This window comes from Gobius niger, assembly GCF_951799975.1.
Source record: "Gobius niger genome assembly, chromosome: 14".
NCBI lineage: Eukaryota > Metazoa > Chordata > Actinopteri > Gobiiformes > Gobiidae > Gobius > Gobius niger.
Window position 1 is genome coordinate 1,044,066 of NC_136865.1, and position 25,726 is coordinate 1,069,791.

A 25,726-nucleotide genomic window follows, 5' to 3' on the forward strand; every position below is an offset into this window, starting at 1 on the left:
GTGCGGTTATACGAAAATAATGCACGCATGTTAGCCCCCACCAGCCAATCAGAATCGAGCATTGACCCAGACCATGGTATAAGTCGGGGCTTATTTTCCCGATAATGACCAGCGTTCTATACATTATCCCGCTTATTATATGGCTATTTGCCAACTAAACACACACAAAATAAACTTCATGCACTTTTAGGACGGCCAAAAGATTATTTAATGATTTCCATGGCACATAAAATAGTTCCCAAAAGTTTGCGCGTTGTTTGGCAATGTTGGTTGTGATTGCTCCACTTCTCCCGGTCAGATGTTGTGGGAGCCCAGTAGCTCTTCAGGCTGGTCAGTCACTCCGCTGCGCGCCGTGGTGTTCTTGACTCCGCGTCGTGCATTATAACCGTCTAATGCACGGCTCCTCGTTGTTTAATCCTTGCATAATGACCGGTAGAACGTTGGAAAATCCCATTCAAATCAATAGAGCGTTCTACTTACGTTGTGAAGAGCCATATAATAAAAAGTGATAATGTACACCTTGCCCGGCAACAGTTAAATAACAGTTAAATCACGTTCTATATCACTCCACTGCAGCTGTTTCCATAGTTGCGATGAAAAATTAAGCTGGAACAAATTTCAGGTAAAACTGATTAAATCAAAAGTTCGATCAATCAAAGTTTATTTCTATAGCACTTTACAACAACACTTGCCAGACCAAAGTGCTTCACATTAAAACACAGGAAAGAAGGAGAAAAAAACATTGTGTGGTTGGCTCTTTCCAGTGCAAAAAGTCTCTATCACTTTTGATTCCGGCAATATCAGCCTTTTCATTGGCTGATAGCCAATATTGAAAATACCCCAATATTGGCCCTAGTAAATTGTCCTATGGACGTCCTTCCCTTCTTTCAGGACCCTTCTCGGAGCTGAAGAATCCGCGCTGAAAGAGAACACGGACATAGGGAGGTTGGGGTCAGACTAACAGTGCTGTAGTAGATTTGATTTCTGTTAGTGTGAATAATGAAGCGCAGGGAAGATGAAATGATCTCCATAAGGCATGAAGTTGCAGATGAGACATTCCCGTAGCATTTCCCCCCAAAAAATCTGGTTTTATTTCAATCCTTAACATTTTCAGAATAACATGAATCTATTAAAAGCCCAAGCATAAGGTGCTCTGCCTCGTAAACCCTAAATACAGCGTGGCACGTATCACAGCTTTAAACTCTTTTATAGGAGCCAATAGTCTTTCAGTTCTAGTTTGAGGGATTTTTGTCCTGAATTCTTCCAGAGCTAAGAGATTTCTGGGCAGTCTTGTTTACACTGCTCTTTGGCGGTTTATCCACAGTCTTCAATGGTGTTCAGAGACTGTGAAGGTAACGGCTAAAGCTTCAGGATGCAGCTCTTGATGTCGCCCTTCGTGGATTTTGAGCTGTGTTGAAGATCAGTACCCAGTATTCAGTATTTTCACAGATAGTGTTAGTTTCTCTCAAGGACTTTTTGGAAATGAGTTTAAATTATTCTTTGCTCTAACTAAGAAATCTTCCCTGTGCCACAGGCTGCGATACAAACCCAAAGGAGGATTTTATTTATTTATTGGTTTATTTGATGGGACAGTTCACATTCAGGCCAAACATTTTGGCATTTTGGAGACAAAAAACAGGTTAAAATAGATGCGATAAAGTGGCAGAAGAAAAAAACAAACAAAAATGCAAGTCCTGGTCTGTGTTCTCTAACAGAGATTGTGTGTGTGTGTTTAGTACCTACCCCCATGTCTCCGTCCAAGTCTGTGAGCACACCCAGTGAGGCTGGAAGTCAGGACTCGGCTGAAGGCGGGGCCGCGGGCAGGTGAGACTGCACATCTGCGCCTCCAGGACTTTCACAGGGTTTCACTGACATGCCGCTAACTCCAACTCAAACACAACAAAGATCCACACTGCGAAACACAAACATCCTAAAACAGATGGAAACACATCAAGTATTCATCAAATATTTGATTTCTGCCATGTAAATGAAGTCACATGTAACCGGACCGTTAAAGTACCTTCTCAGTTATGTGACTCCATCTCCACTGCTTCATGTGTTGATGATCACAAATACTTATGGCCACAGTCGTCTGACTATTTCAGATACTGTGATAAAATGAGCAGTAACGCCTGCGGTGGGGCGACGCTCCTCCTGTCACTCTATCCAATTTATGTGTGAAAAGGAAAGGATAATGATGAGCTAATTTAGTAATATTAAGAATATTAATATTGTGTAGTCAATGTATGGATGTTGCTGTAAAGTGTATAAAAGTTCTGTATAAAATGTTTGAAAATAGCTTAATTTGCTCTTTTGGGTAAATCCTGCATCTCATGTGTTGGCGTCGTGCAGCTCAGGGCGGGTGGAGATGTTGATATAAGAAATCTTCCCATTCACCACTTGATAAAACACTGTAATGGGCATTTTAGCCAATGATCGGCATACGTTTGCCCATTGTCAAATTTCACATGGCCATTGGAGGATAGTTTTTCCCAGGAAAGGAAAAACAAGGCATTTGGGAGACGTGAGAAGCTTTGTGTTATTGCCTGACTATGGACTTTTGAAACACACTTTACTGGAGGTAGCATTCCCATGCTAACTAGCTCGTCTGCTTCAGCTATTGCTTGTTTATTTAAAACTTTAGGACAACCCTCGCTGGCTTGGATAGACAGTTATGTAGACAGGACGTGGACACTTGATGGAGAAAAGATTCAGGACCTTGAGGACCATATGACAGAAGCTGCAGACAAAGGATCTGCTGCTACAGTGCAGTGCGTCGCAGCGCGCGCTGGAGAAACAGCCCCGGCTCCTGGTGTCCCGAACGGTCTCCCATCCAAGTACCAACCAGCCTACCTGCTTAGCTTTGAGATCTAACAGGATCAGTCGAATTCGTCCGGTGGACTTTGAGTTCATTTGTGTACAGTGAACGCCTGTAATAATGGCCCTTGACTCAGGCTTAGCCCAACTATTGCTGTCGCCGTGCACTCGGATATACGGCCGCATCACCGCCATCCCGCCTTTGCTCTGTCTGATCCTGTCAGGTCACGCACAGAAGCTAAGCAGGGTAGGGCCTGGTTGGCACTTGGATGGGAACGCTAAGAAGCCTGGGTGAATGACTGAAACATGGACTTGTTGTTTGGCCGCTGGGGGATACTATGATGGAAGTGGAGAAGTTATTTTACTACTTAAATGATGTGAGGACAGTACACCAGCAGACAGTAGGAAATAGTTTATTCAGTCTTTCTACACATAATCCTATACTATTATTAATAGTTCTTACAGCATGAGCCCTGTGATGTTATGTCTCACGAGAGCAAGTTGTCATTTACCATAGGCTTTGTCGGCGCCATGCCACGCCCCAATTTAGTCGACTGCTGCATGTTTAACCTCAGGTTTGTGGAGATATTGCCAGAGGCTGTAGCGTAGTGGCGCTAACTGTAATCTGCTGCAGTAATCTGAGACTCAGGATGTGGTCAGTCTGTGGTCATCAACACTGCCTCTCCGCTCTCATGGCTTTAGGTGCACGTGTGAGCGGTGGTGTGGTCAGTAACACAGGGGGACTGGGAAACAAGCCATGGCCGACATCTTGTTTGATTTCAAACAAGATGTCGGCAAGTTTTTAATTTGTCCAGTCAAACAAGCAACGGCCACTTATGTAAAACTTCCGATGGAACTTATTATGAAGTGAATTTATTACTGATTGTATTTGCTTAGGTTCAGAAATCTGACAGTGTTACCAGCTTTTGATGCTTCATAACTTAAACCATATCGGAGTTTTAAGTGTTCACTTCGAGAGTTAAGTCCTGGCTGAAAACAAACCAAAGATGTATCCATTTGTAAGCAGTCTGTGTGAACGAATGGATGTTTTGTAGACTGTGTGGCACTGTGAACATTATAAAAATGAAAGAATAAGATTTACAGGAACTTAGTAGTACTGTAAATTGTAGAGAACGGCCCAACCATCTGTGCTCTCTGGATCTTTGCCGGCGTCTCTAGAATAAGAGTAATGCATTTTTTTTTAAATATGAATTTGTGACATGTCAGCTTAAAATGTATTGTCATTATTTTTTAAGTTTACAGGGGAATTATATAAAGGACACATGACCAGTAGCTGTCAAGGTTATGACAGCAAATGGGGATCCAAAAACAACCAATAAAACAGGGACAGGAGTTGGTAATTAGCACTGACAATAACCTCTCCATTATATGTTATAACTACAGTCAGGTCCATAAATATTGAGACATCGACTCCATTCTTTTGTTTTTGGCTCTATAAATCACCACAATCGATTTCAAATGAAACAACAAACATGTACAATAGCTGCAGACTTTCAGCTTTAATTCAGCGAGTGGGGGAGGCGGGGGTTGTCGATGACGTCAAGCATTTGCGTCGCATTTGCTGGTTTAGTTTGGCAATGGCGGCGGATAGAGAAGTAATGGAAGCTCCTCAATCCGTTCTGGCTCAGCTCCCAAATAACAAGAAATTAAAATTGAAGCCTTGGGATGCGCAAGGAATGCCCCCAAGAGTTATAGTAGCTGCTTCACTCACTCGGGCGCATTACATGCATCATTTAGCACTTAAATTCTTAATGTACATGTTTTCTTATTGTATAATGTTTAAGATCTAAGGAAAACATGTGACCTGTTCATAATGGCCGAAGAAAATAAAATAACTACTAAGAATACCTACTACATACGTCACGACCAAACGCTAGCGAAAATCAGATCCAATCGTTTCAAAGGAGTTCACCCCTCAGTTGTGAAGATCCAGACCTTCTGTATGAAACGAAATGAGTTCGAGGGTCTGGTATGGACCAGGCTATCAGTTGCAACACTTCATTTAAATAAACAAGAAACCACAACCCTGTTTCAAAAGGAATGAATCAATCTTTTTGTATAATTATGAATTGTGAAATCCGAAATACTGATTTGAATTGAACTAATGATAAAAACTGTGATTTGAAATCATTAACGGAATCGAGAGAAATTCAGTTTTCACATTTAATTCAGTATTTCAGAAAATGTAGTGGATAAAAAAACTGTCTACAAAAAAAGTGCAAATAATTAACTAATGTCCATAACTTAATGTTTTGTATATCTTTTCACTACTTAATAGTTCATAGTTTCAATATTACAACTTAAATTCAAATCCATAAAATGTTATTGGACAAACAAAAAGTATAGTATAGCTCATTAACTCAAAATTGGCATACTTGTTTCAAAATAAACTTATGGTTACACTACCTTGATACACATTGTACCAAAATTCAAACCACATTTAGTACAATGTAATCTGCTTTGTAATAATCTGTAATAACTTGTACATATGTACGTACACAATGGAACGATGTATATTAGTACTGCAGGTACATAATGACCTTCAGGGTTAGGACTTACGGTTAGGGTCTTATAACATTATGTACCTGCAAAGTACTAATACTAGGCCTGGGGCGGTGACCGGATAACCGCCATACTGCGGTCACATGTCTGAGCTCCTCACCGTCATCACCGCCATCGTGATGCATTATAACATTTCATTTGTGTTATGATCTGTGTAATGTTTTGTACTTTTGAATTTAATATGCACACATGACAGCATCACATACAGGCGTGTGAGAGGGTCCCAAAAGGGGAAGCTTTCACTTTGCTTCATGTGGTTGTGCTGCTGACATCATGGAAGACAGGGCTAATTTAGTAGCAAAGCCCAACGTAACATCGACTGTATGGGCACCGTTTGGCTTTGAGCCTGATGAGAGAGGCCTTCCAGCTAATGTGGAAGAGCCAATCTGCAAGATTTGCCAAAAGAAAATTCCAGTCTCACGTTCAAATACGTCTAACCTGAGGTTGCATCTAAGAATCAACCATCCGGGAATATTTGCTGCCCTTGACCCAGTTGGCAGTACCAACACCTCGCCTGAAGACAATTGGGGATCGCGGACTTGTTCAGCAAAGGGCCCAAATATCAACGCGACAGTAGTTGCGCACCCTGACAGACATCACCGTAACCCACCTTCTAGTGGAGGAAAAGTTGCCATTTAATTTGGTGAAAGAAGCCAGTCTTTAAGGCAATGCTACAGGCTTTCAACAAGCAATACGTCCTCCTGGACAGAAAGCACTTCTCACAAAAGACAGTGCCAGAAAATATTTGGAAATGAAGGACAGTATTACATGGGAATTAAAAGATGTCGACCATTTCTCTGTCACAACAGACATGTGGTCAAGCATGAATATGATACATGAGCGTGACAGTTAGTTATTAGAACCCTAGCTGGGAGCTGAAGTCTCATGCCAGAAAGTCACACAGGTGACAACCTGGCGGAAGCTCTGCAAACCTCCCTACATGAATGGTCACTGGAAGAGAAAAAGTTGGCTTGTGTGACCACAGAGGATGGAGCAAACATTGTGGCTGTGAACGTCCAGCTTGTGTGCACCGATGACATGCAGATAATTGACTTGGTGTCAAAGTGGCCCCGGTCTACGCATGACGCACGGCTCCTGAGAGAAAGCGCGCTTCAATTTGAAGAGTCAGAATAACTGGGCTTCTCCTTGGAGACAGTGGGTCCCCTCAGAAACAGTGGCTTATGACACCTCATTGCACTAAGAACCTGCAAGTCCAAGTCAAGTCCAAGTCTCTGACCACAAGTCCACATCAAAGGCCAAGTCTCTGACCCCGCAAGTCCAAGTCCCATGGTTTCTATATGTTTTACACTAATTCAAATCACGGCACATTAAAACAATTTTAAAATAAAAAAAACACCTGTAAATTATAAACAACTATCAGACAAATACAAGCCCAGGGCTTCCACACACAAATATCACAATATTTCTATGAAGCATAAGGCCATTCACAGTCAATCCCAATGCAATGGTAAGTTTGGAAAACACACAGAAATAATATGAACTATTTACCACTGTCTACAGCTGTGGCCAAAGGCAGACCCTGTGTCATTCATTCAACTATTCCTCACACCACTACATTTCTTAGTTCAGTTTTGTAAAAGTAACATCAGTATACATCAGTTCACAGCTGTACTCTGCCACAAACATGTCTGCAGTGTTAGCCTCAGCATGTTACTGAAGTGCCCTGTAGCATACAGTAAAATCTGATGCACCATCCACTGTGCTCATATAATACTTCCAGTCTTTAGTTTAGTTTAGTTTATTTATTTATTTATTTGAACAGGGACAGTGTACAATATACATTAACCTCAAAGGGAGAGATGCATTGTACCAGGTTATAGCACTTGTGCTAATTTCCACCTGCAGTCCCTGGGCAGACTGATGTCAACAAAGTCATAAAAATACTAATACAGAATAATACATTTCCCCAAAAACAGCATTAAAATCAACACACACTTCATTCATTCCAAAGCATTAAATTGCACACTGTTGCACACACACCAATTACAGGACATTATGGGAACACTTGAAGACGCAGGTTTACAGACAGTTGACATGAGGCTCCTGCATCTTCAGCCTGGAGCTACATAACAGGACTCTGCTACTGTATATCCACTGCCAGCTTTTGGTCTTTGTCTGATCACTAATCACTTTACTGAGTAGTAACTTTAGTTTAGGTTACAACTTGTGCAGCTGCTCAAACTCCTCTTAACTCCGCCTTTTTCCTTCACTCGCGCCTGGGGCTTACACTCCGCTAGTATTGAGCCCAATGAAGGCGTTTTATTAATAACAGGAGAAAGTGTTGATGTGATCGCTAAAAGTACAGTCCGAATGGCGCGCTCACCATGTCAACAAACCCACAACAGGGCAGCGTGCGCACAGAGGGAGGGGGGCATGGGCAGAGGAGCCAATGAGCAACGCACATGCTCCGGCGGCTCCAGAGAGAGCAGGAGGAGAGACAGAAGGAGCGGCCCACAAAAAAAGCCAGAATCAAGCGTCAAAACAGCGTGTGTACTAAGTCCATGAGGGACTCGCAATGTTCACAGGTCTCAGACCAAGAGTCCGAATCAAGTCTCGAGTCTTTAGGGCACGAGTCCGAGTCAAGTCTCGAGTCTTTAGGGCACAAGTCCGAGTCAAGTCTCGGGTCTTTAGGGGACGAGTCCGAGTCGAGTCTCAAGTCTCTAAACATACCGACTTAAGTCCGACTCGAGTCTGACTCGTGAGTCCCCATCTCAAGAACACTGGAAATATTGGAGCAACATCTCAAGACATCAGCCGGGAAGTTAAAGCTTGGGCATATATGGGTCTTCCAAATGGACAATGACCAAAGTGCCTGCTTACAAAGTGGCTTAAGGAAAACAGAGTCAGTGTTTTGAAGTGGTCATCACAAAGTCCTGATCTGTAAAACTACAGATATAAAAACTATAAAACTATGTCAAAAATTCTATCTCTCATTTTTCTAGCACAGGGGTGGCCAACCCGCGGCTCTCGAGCCGCATGCGGCTCTTGGCCAATCGGAGTGCGGCTCTTTGCATGATTGGAGATGTTTAATACAATGCGGCTCTTTGCAAAATAATTGGTAAATATTTCCCATAAACTGTAACAGTCTTTGACCAAAAATCCAACCATCGTCCTACAGACCCTGTTTCCATCTCTACATGAATGAGAGTCCGTATCTCTCTCCTTTTCGAGGCAGTGTGTAAAAGGAGCCCGTGCAGCCTCACTCACAGCGGGATGTGGGTTGAACAACAGGCAGGCAGATCGTGGCACTAGGATTAGCTTCTGTGCTTTTCAGATTTCTGATCAGCTACTCTTTATTTGATGTAATTTGGCCACATATTCACAGAAAAAGATCAAAATTAGGAAATGGAAAAAAGCGGAGCTCTTATGTAGCATATGATGCGAAGCGCGACATCGTAACGTGGAAATACACAAAGTCATGACTTTTCTTTCACACGTGCTATAACTGTAACAGATGCAACTTAAAACAGACTCTCAGATCCTCCAGAGGCTCCTGGTTAAAGTTCATGAACTTTGTGCAGCCGAGAGTGCCTTCTCTCTGCACAGTCCAGTCAGGACGAAGCTGCAGGCACTGAGCGCACAGGCCAGGGGCGAATCAGATAAGGGGGCTCAGTGGGCAGGGCCCCACATACAAACACACCCCAGCATTAAAATAAATAAAAAAATAATAATAATCTAATTCTGTCTCAGTCAGAACAGGAAACACAAAATGTCATTTAATATACATGTATTTCAATCTTGTTGAGGAGTAAAACCATTCAATCTAACACAATTATTTAAAAAAGAAAAGAAAAAGGCATAAAGTTATAGTTTATTGTGATTAAATAAAACGGTCACATTCTATTTAATCACAATAAAGTACCGCCCCGGGATCTCGCTAATGGTCGGTGCCTTTGTGGCTCTTCACAGGATCAAGGTTGAAAATTTCGGCTCTTGGTCTCCGACTGGTTGGCCACCCCTGTTCTAGCACTTAGCAAATATAAATAATTTTGAAGAGAACAATGCATATGTGTCTTTTTTATAAAGTAACCACATCTGGTTTCCACTGTATATATAAATGTAATCAAATTTAGGACGGTTTGTAGAGTCTGACAGCTGTGGGGATGAAGGACATTATGTTTGGCTATGGAAGGAGCTTTTCTCCCAGACTCCCTGCTCCATGGCATGTCATTCTGAGTGTGTCCATGTGTGGTCGTGTGTGTGTCCTTAGGTTTAAACACCAGCCTCCATCTCACAGCTCCAGGTAAGCAGCTCCACTCACACACTTTTTACCCAGAACTGCCCCACTGCCCCCAAACCCCTCACTGCTTTTCCTTCCTTTGGCCGCACTGTCAAGGGACAAACCCCCTCACTCTAAACATGTCTATGAGTTGAAATGTCTCAAATTGAGTGTACTATTTTAAATGGCAGTGGTTTTGAGTGGTTAAGATTTAGCTGAACATTTGACCGAGATTATTTCACTTGTATTGAGATTTTTCTGATTAGTTCAATAGATTTTTTTTTTGTCTTTTCTTTTTTTTGTCTTTTCTTTTTTACCTTTATTTAACCAGGAAAATCCCATAGAGACGTCTTTTTGAAGGGAGTCATGGCCAAGAGGCAGCAAAAAATACACAATTAGAATTCCATACATGTTATAGTATATACATTATGAAAAACAGTTACAATGTAAAAAGGTCGACTCAAGTGCTCTCAATCTGGACTTAAAAGCGTTCAATGAAATAAGTTCAGTTATGTTCCAGTCTTTATGCAACATGTTCCATGTAGAAGGAGCAGAGTGAACAAAAGTCCTTTTTCCCATTTCTGTACGGACAAATCGATTAAGTTACAGATGTAACAGGGCAGAAGATAGAGCGTGGCCTCATAAATAAAAGTATACCAATGACCCTGCCTCAAAATGTATTTTTGAAAGAAAAATCCCAGAACATAGACCATCACATTTGATGCACTGGGTCCTGTCACTCACGTAATGTGTGAACCAGGAAACAACATGATTAGACGGTCCCAAACAAAAGAAACCTACCTCTTTATTTCAGGTTGTTTTATCTGCCAATGGGGTAAGAAATTGCACTCGTCCCATTGGTTTTATTTTCTTCTGTCAAGCAAGATTTCCTTAGAACCAGTCAGACATGTCATCGAACAAGCAAAGTACTCCTCAGTCCCTCCAGGATTTCGTGATGTTCAATCGCAGCTATTAACGCAAAATCAAGCAAACTGCGTGGCCTCGCGACTTCTCCAAAAGCCCACAACTTTGCTGACAAAACATAGAAATATGCGTCCGCTTCTCGTTATTTTGGGCATTTCAGCACTAGCAGATGCTATAAGGAACCTGCGAAGAAGAAAATGCCTTCGTCACATTCTGTTTTCAGCCAGTGCCGGGAGAATGTATCAATGGAGTCATGTGCGATAGAAAGAACTTGCATTTGCCAACAAAAATATCGGCTTAGGACTAGGAGTGGGCCACATCATATCACTTATCGTTATCGCAATATCATTTTTTTTATGTCGTTGTAATTTTTTATATCGCTGTGGACACGATATAATTTATGTTACGCTCAGCTCCATCAGAGCAGCATAAACACTGCCTGCAGGTGCTTAAAAAGTAAAATGAAATGAAGAATGTTGCAAGGATTTAATCGGGAATGAATTCATCTTCCCAATAACGCATGGCCTTGACTGCACTGATATTTTTTTTACTTTAGAACAGTTTTGTTTTCTATTTTGTTAAATTGCATTGTGAGCCCAGGGCCGCATCTTTGAAACATTTGAAAGCACTGCCAATTTTATTCTGATCTTATAAATACTAATAATAATGAACATATTATTTCAAAAATTCAAACTGTGAACCGAACTGTGAGATAGCTGAACCGTTGCACCCCTAGTTTTCATTGAGCACAAGTGGAAGTCATCGATGGACAAGCATTTTGCTTCTGCAAAGCAAGTCAAGAAAATGCAAGCCAGTGCACAACCCACTTGACAAATCACAGTCATGGAGGCTGCTGCCTCCACAGCGATGGCAAGCTCAGAACGAATCAAGGTGAGTCAAATTAAAAGACAAATATCTGATTTAAACGTATATTAAATCAGGGAGATTTATATACTCTTGCACTCACACCACACTTGGAAATGTATCTAGTTGAGCAATGTTAGTGAAGGAGAATTATACTGAGATTTAAGGGATAAAAAATGTATGGAAGCATTGCAACCTAATCACCATAGGTTAAAAGTATGTTACTATTGGCACATTTAGATTGAGAACAGTTATGGTAAATTAATAATTAATTGGATTTATATAGCGTTTTTAAACTCACACATTACTTAACTACTTAAATCATGATGGTCATTTCTGAATAATGTTTCACTTAAAATGTGTTTGTTTTATTTTATTTTAAGATCTGTGAAGATTGGGTTTTAACCTGCACTGCGGTCAACATTCCTCTCAGTCAGTGACCACCCAGCCATGTGATGATTCCTCACGGACAAAGTAATCAATGGCGGACCCATTCCGGTCATCACCAGTTTCAGGAGAAATATTTGGATGCAGTTTATCAAAAAGAAAAAGAAGCACTTATGATCCATATTGCCAAAAAACTTGACGAAAATTTGACGAAAGTCTAGATGTAGAGGGGAGATGTGTCCGAGATATTCTCATTGCTCCTATTGAGGAGGATAATTCAGGGAGGATTCGAGCCTATCTCGCTGACACAGTTTATCTGAAGCAACCACAACCATTCAAGTGTATCACAGGCAGTGGCCCAGTGTCTTCATGAGTACTCAATCGCAAATGAAAATGTCATTGTATTTGACACAGACAATGCAGCTTATATGAAAAAGGCCCACAGCCGCTTTGCAGTCATCATGCCCCAATTCAGTTCACATTACATATATGGCACACATCATGAATATCGGAAACGCCTTTCAAAGACCTTTTGAGAAAGTTAATGCATTCATGTTAAGCTTCTCTCAGATGTACCAAGCCGGCGCACACAAAAGAAGATACCTTCAGTTTATGTCTGAAAAACTCCCCCTTGGAAAGAAAGCAACGGAAGCCCCAAATCCATGTGCTACAAGATGGAACTCATGGTTCAGTGCTGTGCAGTACCACTCTGAACACTTCCCATGATACAAGGATTTCATCAAGATGGAAGTGCAGGTGTCATGCACAGAATTTTGTAGATTCAAATATATTGAAAAACCTAAATGAATCTGTTACTTTTATTTTTAGACATGTGGCTAGAGCGCACCCCAGTGTGTGGAGAGATTGCATGAAATGTTGCCCCACAATGATACAGCGCAGAGAGTGCAGGAGCAGATCAACATAATGGCTGACAAGTGGAAAATAATCCCTCAGCTCCTCAACATTATTCAGAGCAGATTGCCTGCAACTACCAAGCTGTTTAACTACTTGGAAGATCTGCAGAGAGGCAAACAAAGAGCTGCAGTTCGAGGCACACATTACTTTGAGGGTCTAGACTTGTCATTGGCTACAAAGATGGACATACTTAAAACTGTGGCGCAGGGATACGACAATGCAGAGGAAAAACGAGCCATATACATGTCTGATGGGCAACCTGCCATCAAATTTTTGAAAGCGGGTAGGGCTGATCCTCGGCACATTGCCTTTTTGAGCGAGTCTGTGGCCAGCTACACGTCCATCCCAGGCTTCGCTGCTATCCCGAGAGATAGATGCTCAGCTGGGTCAGGGAGCCCTAAAAGTTTCATCCTGTGGTGCCATGAATCTGGACGTCTTCGGGATGGACTCCCTGTGCTAAGTTCTCTGGCCAAGCATTCCAAAACGCAGACACTGAAAGAAGTAACTAACAGTCACCTCAAAGCACTGGACTTTTTCTATCACAACCAAAGACTCACGAGTGGGGCCTTTGAACAGCGCGAGTGACCAGTTCTGTAGTTGTTACAGTCTTAATTTCATTGACTTACTTATTTCATCATTATTTTTGTGATTGTTTGACTTTGTTTTCAGCAGGACCATTTGGTTTAGAGGCTTATGTTCCAGTCAGTAGGATCTATTGTATAAAAAATAACAACTAAAGGACAGCTTTGTGGATTTTGGTTGTTTACCGCTAAAAACATGTTTGCACCAGCCCTATTTGCTATTATTATTTTGTGTACCTTTTGCATTTGATGGCTTTTGATTTGCTGTGCATTTAATGTAAATGGCAATATGGGATCGCTGGTACTTAAACATTGTCCTGTGTAGCTGCACAGAAAAAGCTGTTACATACAACGTGGGAAGCCATGTACAGCCCGTGTAGAGGCCAAGTTTTTTAATCCAATTGACCCTAACTCGTAGCCGTTCAGGTCCCCACAGCGTCGACCAGCGGGTCAGGTGGGGCAGAGTGGGTTTTATTGTGTGTTGCGACGTCCAGTGTAAGGCTGCCACGGCCCGCGTCATTCTGGACACTGGTCCCATGGTGTCTTTTGGTTTTAAAATTCGGGAAGCGTACGCCTCGTAGCCCCTTTACGCACCTGTTGTGTTTGTTGTTTGTGTATGTATGGGGGGGCGCTCACTCAGCCGTGCAACCAGTGAGCAGCTCGTTGTCTTTCTGTCAGTTTTTATCGTCTTTTATGTCTTTTATCTGGAATTAATCTATGTGAGGTGGAGGTGGCGTGTGTGTGGATGTGATTTTTAAACATGAATTGGCTGGCTTTGGGAGTTTTTGTGGCACTTTGGGTCTGTGTTTGCTGCATCACCCGGAGCTAGACGGATAGCACCAGGGAAGCTGTCAACCGGATTTTCTACAGTCGGGAGAAGCTTCTCGCGCTTCGGCCTAGATCTCTTGGCCACTCGCCCCGGAGTGGTTTCGGAACTTTGTCCCCAACTCCTCAACTATAGAGCGGCCTCAGATATGTCACCGTAAGAGAGGAAGGAAGGGTGGCGTTCGCTGCCATCCACCGCTCCCTACTATCCCTACTATTCTTCTTTCAAACGTACAGTCTATGAGAAATAAGGTGGACGAGATTGAAGCCAACACCAGATATAATCGGGAGTTTAGAGCGACGTGTCTCTTGGCATTTATGGAGACGTGGCTGGGAGAGAGGGATAATGACACTGATTTGCATATCACAGGCTTCGGACAGCCCATCCGTATAGACCGCTTGCCTGCTATCACAGGCAAATCTACCAGTGGAGGGATTTATTTCTACGTAAATGAGAGATACTGCAAAATGGTTGTGGTACGGGAGAAAATCTGTACTCCTGACCTGGAACTGCTGTCTGTGTCACTTCGCCCCCTGTACCTGCCCAGGGAGTTTCCCCAGCTCTTTTTGACTTTGGTCTATGTCCATCCATGGGCCAATGCCGCCTCTGCCGCTGATCTTATCGCTTTTCTTATCGCTGATCTTATCGCTGAGGTGAGCAACAGACTTGACACTATTTCTCCTGATGTGCCTAAATTTATTCTTGGCGATTTTAATCGTTGCCGTATTGACAAAAATCTGAAGACATATGAACAGTACGTGACTTGTGCCACAACTGGGCGTAATTCTACAATTGACCTGTGTTATGGATCTGTACCGAGTGCTTTCAGATCACTTCCTAGGCCATCCTTTGGTGCGTCCTATCATAACTCTGTTCTTCTACTTCCCACCTATAAGCCGGTCTGCAAATCACATGAGCCTCTAACAAAGACAGTCAAATGCTGGACAACAGTTAGTATTGCTTTGCTTCAGGCTTGTTTTGATCTCAGCTTTTCAATCAAGCAGAAGTGAAACAAATAAAATGGTTAAAATTCAAGGGATTGATGATGCAGCTGTCCCCAATGCTTTGAATCTCTTTTACTTGTCGTTCAGAAAAATATGACTTTTCTTGTGAACTATCCCTTCTAACTGACAAATTGTCACGTGATCCCAACATTGTTATTAGTGAGGACAATGTCAGGGACCTCTTGAGGCGGGTGAACATGAGAAAAGCACCTGGTCCAGATAAGATCTGTGGACATACATTACGCCACTGTGCTGACTTAGTGGTGTCGTCCAACATGTTTTTCAGATGTCACTTGACTATAATCAAATCCCCTCAATATGGAAGACATCTACAGTGATCCCTGTTAACAAGATTAAATTGCCAAAGCAAATCAATGATTTTAGACCAGTGCCATTAACATCTCTGTGTATGAAAATCTTTGAAAAAATTGTAAAAAGGGAAATCATGACTTATGTGCAGGGAAACATAGATCCCTTGCAATTTGCCTATCAGGCAGGGAAAGGAGTTGAGGACCCCCGATGGCAGCCATTTTAGGGAGAGGTTTGCCTGAGTCCTCCTAGGAACGCCCCCACCTCCTGGAGACGTCTCCGAGCTTTCGTCACCAGCCGAGTAACCAACCACTGCTCCTCAGCAGAACCCCCTCCCCACAGTGTCCAGCCCTAAGATGTAAACAGTCAGAGTCATGGAGGATTAGCTTCATGTGTTGTGAACCGGAGCTACAGCAGCTCTGAAACTTTTACAAAGACACACATCAGTGTTTCTGTTACCGAAACACCCAGGATTAAAACCGGTGACAAGAACACTTATTTCAGTGTCTGGTTCTGCGCTGGGAATGTCTTAGAGCCTTGATGATGCACAGAGCCTCCGGAGAAAGCTAATGCTAAGCTAAACCTCGAGTCAAAAAACGAGAAAACGAGAAATATGCACACATAAAGTCAATAAAACCACCACACACATAAAGAACCGTTTAACAATGATCACACACGGAGCCTGGCTTGTTGATTTTGTAGTTTATTGCTCACATTTCATCTACAATGGGTTGGGCGTCGTTATGCCTCGCCATGCGGTAAGAGCAACCGCTATATGAAATCTTTTGTCCCGGAGGCCATACGACTCCTGAACTCTCCTTAATTTAATTTGTGGTTGTCACCTGCCTGTGTTTCAGACAGACTGTATCTATGTGTGAGCTCCACTTGCTTGCTTGGTTGTATGTGGTTTGTGTGGCTGTTTTGTATATTTTATGTTTTCTGCTCTAAAGGAATTGCCCCATGTGGGATAAATAAAGTTTACTGAACTGAACTGTATGTTTGTGTGGAACGCATTACTGCATGAATGCTTCATCGCCGGGACGCCGATTATTCTCAGTTTTATGTATATGTATTTTATTTATTCACTCGTATGTCCTCTGTCTCCTCACTGGCGTCTTCCGGCCTGGAATCTTAGATTTTCTTGATCACTAATGCATGCTTTATTTTAGTGTCTCGGTTGGTAGAGAGCCTCAACGCACACCACTGCATGGCGTCCATTGCTTTCTCTCAGCGTGTTGTGGTCCGGGGTCTTCGTAGCATTGGGCCGGCCAAGCAGGGCTAGATGTTGGTGTGTGACAGTAGGATAGACCTGGCCTTGTGGTGAGCCATCTTCAAAAAAACAGGACACCGTTTTTACATACTGAAATATGTTCTTACCTGAATTTAGACGAGTTGATGCGTACCTGTCTGGTCTTTGTGCGTGCCCTCAGTTACGCTAAACAACCAAATATGTTGATGGCCTCTCCCAATGTATTCTTATAGCTCCAAAAAGCTAAAAAGCAACAGAGAAATAAACTTAATGTTAAAGGAACATGTTGCCTCTGTCCTTTTGGTTGAACACTTATTTTCCAGTTATACTGGATGGCGCTGTCTGGCTTTTATTTTATTTCATAGCCAATACCACTACCACTCGTCACGTCACAATTATAATTAGACAAAACGACATCAAGTTAATGAGAATGAAACTGTGTTTAACATCTTCAGATATTTGTGTGTACTCCTGAAAAATTTAATCAAAATAAAACAAGTAAAACCGTCAGTGACACAGTTTGAAAGAGCCTCATTTCAATTCCCTGCCAAAGGAACAGCTCTGTGTGTGTTGTCCATGTGGGAGAACAAACAGGAACCATGTTGTGTCCATGACAGGCTCATGTTATGCACTGATTCCTTAATTTCAATATTGTTTACTGACTTGCACTTCTGATGATCATTTTGATCAAAAACTGTTGCATTGTTTGCATTCAGCGTATGCTCAGTGTAAGTGTACGTGTTGTGTTGGTGTTTTCTTTATAGCAGTAAGGCATATATTTTTCTAATCTTTTCAATGTCCAATATGTATTTGTAATTGGTAGAAAAATGTATCTAAATTCTGAGTTAAGTGTGTTTTAAGGCTGAAAAAAAGCTTTTTTTTACCGCAACTTTTGGAAAGCCCACAACGATCACAAAAATTCCCCCGATATCTTGGAGGGACTGACTCTTGGTCCGATCAGGCAAAAGTCTAAATTAGTGAAAACCACTCAAAACAAGTTTCATATCCTCAATTCAAGTCATTTAAACCCATGTTTGATATTTAGTTTTTGTACTGCTCCCCTCTCCCTTTTCTTCCTACTCTCTCTACTACTCTCCCAGCTCCTCCTCCTCTCCTCTGCTCTTTCTTCAATGTTCTTTTCTTTAATTTAATAAATCCTCTTGATATATCCAAGACTGTGGTTACACGGATCTTTTTCTTAGAAGTGCCGCCGTCATGCTGTGAGCATAACGCATAACACTTGTAAAATTATAACAATAATGGACAATTAGCATTCATTACCTGACCCTTTGAGCAGACAACGCTCTTGGGAACCACATCCATAAATGTCTCTGTGATCTATTGAAGTGGTTCCCAAAAGCGAGGCCAAAACCAAAACTCTCAACAGTGTGTGTTATGATCAACATGACAGATGTTTCCTTCATTCCATGTAATCATTATTAATAAAGACACATGATCCCTGGAGAAAATAAACAAGTGCACACTGTTTTGCTCCTTATTAGGAGTCACTCATACTGTATTTAAATAGAATCACTTAATAATGTTGGTTTGAGTGCTCCATGACATGCTGTTGTGTATGTATAACGTGCATGTGCTCTCTCGCCCCCTCTGCTGGTGCGCTCAGGACGCTGCAGTGGGACACAGACCCCTCAGTCCTCCAGCTCCACGCCGACTCTGAGCTCGGGTACTCCTTCCTCCTCCTCTCTCTTCCCTCTCTTCTCTGTTCAGCATATCTCATGTGTGTAGAACAGGATATTTTTCTTTGCTTTTTCTATGCATGAGGTCACTGATCGAACACAGAGTATTAAGAAGAGCTCACGTCATTGTCTTCAAATGTGTTTAAAAAAATTGTCTTTGCTACTAACTCTTCAGAGTGCAACAATTACAATATTCTCATTAGCAGATGGATTGACATGAACAATCCTGTTCATAATACCACATCATATCACATCAATGCATCAATGCTTAGTGCAGTGCATGTAGATATTGTCCAGTTTCCAAAATAACAGAATGAAAGTGCTGATGTTTTTATCCCTGTGGCAGGCGTAAGCTGCAGAGACTGGGGCCTTCGCGGATCGCTCAGGTGGACTTCCCTCCCAAAGAGCTAGTGTCCTACAGCAAAGAGACACAGACGCCGCTCACCACACACCCACTTGAAGGTACTCCTTATTGTCTTATACCCTCATGAAAGTACTCCTCACTAGGGCTGGGCGATTAAAAAAAAAAGTATAGTATACAAATCGCTTGGCCTGATCACGTCGCTTTGAAACTGCACGCTAACTGCTAACTTTGTACTGTAAGAGCAAAGAGCTTGGTAGTCGGCACCTCCCCAGTCATATACATACACCCACACCACACCTCTTCAATGCCCCCCCCCCCCTCATGTGCAGGGGTCGCACAGAAGTGGAAGCAGTTAACATTAATAAGAACAGAACTTTACTACCTTGACTAGCTCAAAAGCATCTCTGACTTACTGGTTCCATTGGTGTTGATATTCTTAAAGAAATGAGCATGTTCCTTGGTGCTCCGATATCTGCCAGGTCATTTTTGTCTCTCCGTACAGCTACGCCTATGAGCGTCTTATTATTGTTTAGATTCGAAGGATGAGACCAACTGAACACTGAGCGCCACCTACTGGACTAGTGTGTGGTTGCTCGTGAGGCATTCAAAGCTACAACTTTTGATATAGATTGTTCTTAATGCATTACCAACAAAACCATAAGATTGCTAAATCCATCCATCCATCCATCCATTTTCTTCCGCTTTATCCGGGGCCGGGTCGCGGGGGCAGCAGTCTCAGCAGAGATGCCCAAACTTCCCGATCCACACACACTTCCTCCAGCTGTTCTGGGGGGACCCCGAGGCGACACCAGGCCAGCTCGGAGACATAGTCCCACCACCGTGTCCTGGGCCTTCCACGAGGCCTTGTCCCACTAGGACATGCCTGGAACACCTCCCGCGGGAGGCGACCAGGAGGCATCCGAAACAGATGCCCGAGCCACCTCAGCTGGCTCCTTTCGACGTGAAGGAGCAGCGAATCTACTCCGAGCTCCTCCCGGGTAACTGAGCTCCTCACCCGATCTCGGAGGGTGCGCCCAGCCACCCTGCGAAGGAAACTCATTTCGGCCGCTTGTATTCGCGATCTTGTCCTTTCGGTCATGACCCAAATCTCATGACCATAGGTGAGGGTGGGAACGTAGATCGATCGGTAAATCGAGAGCTTTGCCCTCCGACTCAGCTCCCTCTTCACCACGACAGACCGATACAGCGACCGCATCACTGCTGACGCCGCACCGATCCGTCTATCGATCTCACGCTCCATCCGTCCCCCACTCGTGAACAAGACCCCGAGATACTTGAACTCCTCCACTTGAGGCAAGGACTCCCCACCGACCCGAAGAGGGGAAGCCACCTTTTTCCGGTGGAGAACCATGGCCTCGGATTTGGAGGTGCTGATCCTCATCCCGGCCGCTACACACTCGGCTGCAAACCGCCCCAGTGCGTGCTGAAGGTCCCGGTTCGTTGAAGCCATCAGAACAACATCGTCCGCAAACAGCAGAGATGAGACTCTGAGGCTCCCAAACCGGACACCCTCCGGCCCCTGGCTGCGCCTAGAAATTCTGTCCATAAAAGTAATGAACAGAACCGGTGACAAAGGGCAGCCCTGGCGGAGACCAACACGCACCGGGAACAGGTCTGACTTACTGCCGGCAATGCGAACCAAGCTCCTGCTGCGGTCATACAGGGAACGGACAGCCCTTAGCAGAGGGCCCCGGACCCCATACTCCCGGAGCACCCCCCACAGGGCACCACGAGGGACGCGGTCGAACGCTTTCTCCAGATCCACAAAACACATGTGGACTGGTTGGGCGAACTCCCACGAACCCTCGAGTACCCGATGAAGGGTATAGAGTTGGTCCCGTGTGCCACGACCAGGACGAAAACCGCATTGTTCCTCCTGGATCCGAGGTTCAACAATCGGCCGGATCCTCCTCTCCAGCACCCCGGAATAGACCTTACCGGGGAGGCTAAGGAGGGTGATTCCTCTGTAATTGGAACACACCCTCCGGTCCCCCTTTTTAAAGAGAGGGACCACCACCCCGGTCTGCCAATCCAGGGGCACTGTCCCCGACCGCCACGCGATGTTGCAGAGACGTGTCAGCCAAGACAGTCCTACAACATCCAGAGACTTAAGGTACTCAGGGCGAATCTCATCCACCCCCGGAGCCTTGCCACCAAGGAGCTTTCTCACCACCTTGGTGACTTCAGCCCCGGTGATGGGCGAGCCCACCCCCGAGTCCCCAGCCTCTGCTTCCTCATTGGAAGACGTGACGACGGGATTGAGGAGGTCCTCGAAGTACTCCTTCCACCGCCCGACGACATCCCCAGTCGAGGTCAGCAGCCCCCCACCCGCACTGTACACAGTGTTGGTGAAGCACTGCTTCCCCCTCCTGAGGCGCCGGATGGTTTGCCAGAATCTCTTCGAGGCCGACCGATAGTCTTCCTCCATGGCCTCCCCGAACTCCTCCCAGACCCGAGTTTTAGCCTCCGCGACCGCACGAGCTGCAGCACGCTTGGCCTGCCGGTACCTCTCAGCTGCCTCAGGAGTCCCACAAGCCAACAAGGCCAGGTAGGACTCCTTCTTCAGCTTGACGGCATCCCTTACTTCCGGGCGCCACCACCGGGTTCGGGGATTGCCGCCGCGACAGGCACCAGAGACCTTACGGCCACAACTACGAGCAGCCGCATCGACAATGGAGGAGGAGAACAGAGTCCACTCTGACTCCATGTCCCCCGCCTCCCCCGGAATCTGGGTGAAGCTCTTCCGGAGGTGGGAGTTGAAGACCCCACTGACAGAGGGATCCGCCAGACGTTCCCAGCAGACCCTCACAACACGCTTGGGCCTGCCAGGTCTGACCGGCTTCCTCCCCTGCCAGCGGATCCAGCTCACCACCAGGTGGTGATCGGTTGACAGCTCAGCCCCTCTCTTCACCCGAGTGTCCGAGACACGCGGCCGGAGGTCAGACGACACAACTACAAAGTCAATCATCGACCTCCTGCCAAGGGTGTCCTGGTGCCACGTGCACTTATGGACACCCTTGTGCTCGAACATGGTGTTCGTTATGGACAAACTGTGACTAGCACAGAAGTCCAATAGCAGAACACCACTCGGGTTCAGATCGGGGAGGCCGTTCTTCCCAATCACCCCCTCCCAGGTCTCACTGTCGTTACCCACGTGGGCGTTGAAGTCCCCCAGCAGAACAATGGAGTCCCCAGTCGGAGCACCATCTAGTACCCCTCCCAGGGACTCCAAGAAGGCCGGGTACTCTGCACCGATGTTGGGCCCGTAGGCCGAAACAACGGTGAGAGACCTGTCCCCGACCCGAAGGCGTAGGGACGCGACCCTCTCGTCCACCGGGGTGAACTCCAACACGTGGCGGCTGAGCTGGGGGGATATGAGCAAACCCACCCCAGCCCGCCGCCTCTCCCCGCGGGCAACTCCAGAAAAATGGAGAGTCCAGCCTCTCTCCAGGAGTTGGGATCCGGAACCCAAGCTGTGCGTGGAGGTGAGCCCGACTATATCTAGTCGGTATCTCTCAACCTCCCGCACAAGCTCAGGCTCCTTCCCCCCCAGTGAGGTGACGTTCCATGTCCCGAACGCCAGAAGCTGCGCATGTGGACCAGGTCGTCGAGGCACCTGCCTCTGACTGCCACCCAGTCCTCTCCGCACCCGACCCCTACGGATCCCTCTGCGGGTGGTGGGTCCACAGGAGGGCGGGCCCACGTCGTCCCTTCGGGCTGGGCCCGGCCGGGCCCCGTGGGCAGAGACCCGGCCACCAGACGCTCGCGTTCGGGCCCCAACCCCAGGTCTGGCTCCAGGGTGGGGCCCCGGCTGCGCCATGCCGGGCGACGTCACGGTCCTTGAATATTGTACGTCCATAGAGGTCTTTTGAACTGCTCTTCGTCTGACCCGTCACCTCGGACCTGTTTGCCATGGGAGACCCTACCAGGGGCATAAAGCCCCAGACAACATAGCTCCTCGGATCATTCGGGCGCTCAAACAACCCCACCACGTTAAGGTAGCAGTTCATGGGGTTGAGATTGCTAAATGTAATATTTATTTTTTCTCCTCTGAAAGGGTGTCGGGGGCCAGGTAGGGGGGGGCAGCAGGTAGCGGGTACTGCCAAATAATAGTGTTTGTTGAAAAAGTCATGCTGCTTCTGCTTCATAGGGCTTTAAAAGGCTAAACCATTTTTTAAATTTTTTTTTTTCCTTTTTAGAATAATAATTTTTCCAAAGCAAACTTTAGACATCATCCAAGGTCAAAATATCGACCACCAGAGGGCAATGCAGTATTCAATTTGTGTGAAATGTTTATGTTTTTGCATAATTTTACCATTAGACACTTCACAGGCATAGAATTAGTAGTAATCCGTCCTGTAATGTTTGTGGATTAGGATGGTGTTTTGATTAGTTAAAATAACATGCAATGCGTAAATATGGCCTTTTGCAAGTATTGCCAAGATAGAAAACTTCAATTATGTTTAGAAACAAAAGAGGATGAATTGAGGCATTCTGAAAGTGCAGAAAATCATGTTTTTTGCGTGGCCGACACGTTTAGACTCAATGGAGTCGTCATCAGGTGTGTGAGCCCCATTTAAAACAGGGGGGTCTCACATGACATATGATACCATAAACATTTACAAAACAAAACTGCGACATATGCAGTAAAAGACCATGATAATAAACGATTTACATTAATAATGTTTTTGCAGTTATGCATGTATACATGACAATTATTTTAGGTACACAGTAGAGAAGTGTACATTGAGCACAAACCAGACAGACAACAAACTGGAGGAGCAGTTACTTACACAGTTTGGAGCGTAATCAAAAACAGTAGAGCCATTTGCACAAAAGGTATAGAAAACAGGTATAGAAAAAACGATGGGAAATTAGAGGGGAAAATTCTATTTCCTCGTTGAGGTCATGGCTTTGAGGCAGTCGATCCAAAATGTCTCCCTGCGGAGGAGGCGTTGCAGTCTGTCTCCACCCATGTTTGTAACGTTTTTCCATAGGGTACAGCATATCTTGGGTTCCTTTTTTCAGTTTTTTCTGAAGGCAGAGCGCTCCTTACGAGGTGTTTTTTTTTTTAGATTAGGCGCTCTTTGAAAAGTGCATACAGGACAATCCTGGAAAACTGGTTGGAGTGTTGGGTCACTCAATGTTTTAGAATAATACGTTTGAGGTCATTTGCTAGGTGACCATACAGCGGGGAGAAGAAAGTTTTGTTAGTTTGTGATCTGTTAGATAGTTTTTCCTGTCAGTGGTTTTGATGCAGATTTCAGTGAAAGAAAGAAACCTGGATCAAGCTCTGGTTAAAGTGCCAAACAACTCGTCGAGTGTGTTGAGGAAATGAAGATCTGGATGTCATCAAATCTTTTGTTTGTAAATAATTAAAAAACTGAAGTCATGGTATTTGGGCCTAGTGAAGCAACCACAGTCCACGGTGACTTGGGCGCCTTGACCCTCTACCCTCTCCCGCATTTGGAGCCGGTTCTAACCTGCCCCGCCCCGCCCCGCACCCGCAACCATTAAATATTCCGCGTTACAAATATGATCTGTATGAACAGCACCGGCGTGTCAGCCCCTCCTCTCTCTCTCTCCCTCCGAAGAGCGCTGGGCAAGAGGGAGAGAGGAAGAGAGCAGAGGTCGGCCTAAAGTCACGCACAGTCGCACATACGGTGGAAAACAGGAGACATGAGCGCCACAAAAGCGTTCTCTGCTTGTTTTATGAAAATCTGACGTATATTCACGCCAAAAACCTGCTGTAAAGACGACGGAATAAGTTGTTACTGAATTCAATGAATGCGCGTACGGAGGCATAGTGTGCTCGGGACCGGCTTTTTTTGACCCGCCCCAACCCGCCCCGTGATCAAAGGAGAAATTCACGACCCGACCCGACCCGAACCGCGGGCAGACCGCGGGGTCCGCGGTGGAACCCGCAACCCGTTACTAGAGAGGACGAGGTTAGTAGACGGGGGCTTAAATAGGCCGGCGGCCGGAAGATGCGTACGGGAGGTGTGGTCCTGCTCTCAAACCTCAGATAAATATAAATACTTATCTCCATCTAACCCAGCGTTATCACAGGAGCAATATCCAGTTGCAGAAAGTTCCAAAAAAATAGAAACCAGGCTTTACAGTTGCTTAAACATGTGGAAATGCAATGCTAACCAATACAAAAGCAGCTTGTTTTGCCGCCTACATATGGAGCTACTGCAGCAATGGCGGACGATGGCGGCCCCGAGCGCCGTGGTCTTTAAGCAGTGCAACCAGAGGCCATTGGTTTGGCTGATAAAAGGCAGAGGTAGAGTCTTCTTTTGGGAGCAGAACAGTGTGTTTGGGTTTCACACATGTCCCTGTGCTGAAAGTACTGTAAGTCGGTGAGAGTTGTGATTTTAAAGCCGTGGGGGCCAAACTAGTAACATGTTTGTTTAGGAATCACAGCTGATAAACATCAGTGCTGTAAATCATACTCAACAACCGCATCCGTGTGATTCAATAGTTCTGTTTTACTATTGATATCAGTTCATTTGTGTGACAGAGAAGATGATAAAGTATGTGCCTATGTGCAGTCACATTAAAGTGGATGAATAAAGCACTCACTTCCATAATTGTGGCTTTAATTGTGGCTTATTAACATATTTTGGGGCCCTTAGCATCAATGTTGTCCAATAATGTTAATATCTGTGTGTGGACAGCACACTTGATCAGCAAGGACTGTGTTGGTCTTTATCTTGTGGTAAAGTTGATCACCCTCTGGTGGCAGCAGTGGGAATTATGGTCATTTAGTAGATTACAAGCAGTCAGTTTTGCAAACCGCATGCTAACAAATCAGTGCTGCCATCATAAACTCCTGAGTGCAGAACGGGTCAAGTGATGATTTATGGACTTTAAAAACGTGGAAGACACTTTCTTGTTTGATCTATTATACAATCCAGGAAATAATAATCACAGGCTTCTGCA

The 25,726-nt window shown here is 44.8% G+C and overlaps 1 protein-coding gene across 2 annotated transcripts in view; it reads left to right on the plus strand.

Annotated features, from left to right (window-relative positions):
* Positions 1 to 25,726, plus strand: part of dync1i1a (dynein cytoplasmic 1 intermediate chain 1a) — an 86,934-nt gene that overhangs the window by 6,405 nt on the left and 54,803 nt on the right. The window contains exons 4-7 of one of the 2 annotated variants that reach the window (XM_079570546.1): positions 1,737 to 1,824; positions 9,632 to 9,664; positions 18,324 to 18,383; positions 18,743 to 18,858. In XM_079570546.1, the coding sequence (XP_079426672.1) occupies positions 1,737 to 1,824; positions 9,632 to 9,664; positions 18,324 to 18,383; positions 18,743 to 18,858 (297 nt within the window). The remainder of the gene's footprint in view (positions 1 to 1,736; positions 1,825 to 9,631; positions 9,665 to 18,323; positions 18,384 to 18,742; positions 18,859 to 25,726) is intronic. The other variant, XM_079570547.1, reaches the window with a different exon arrangement.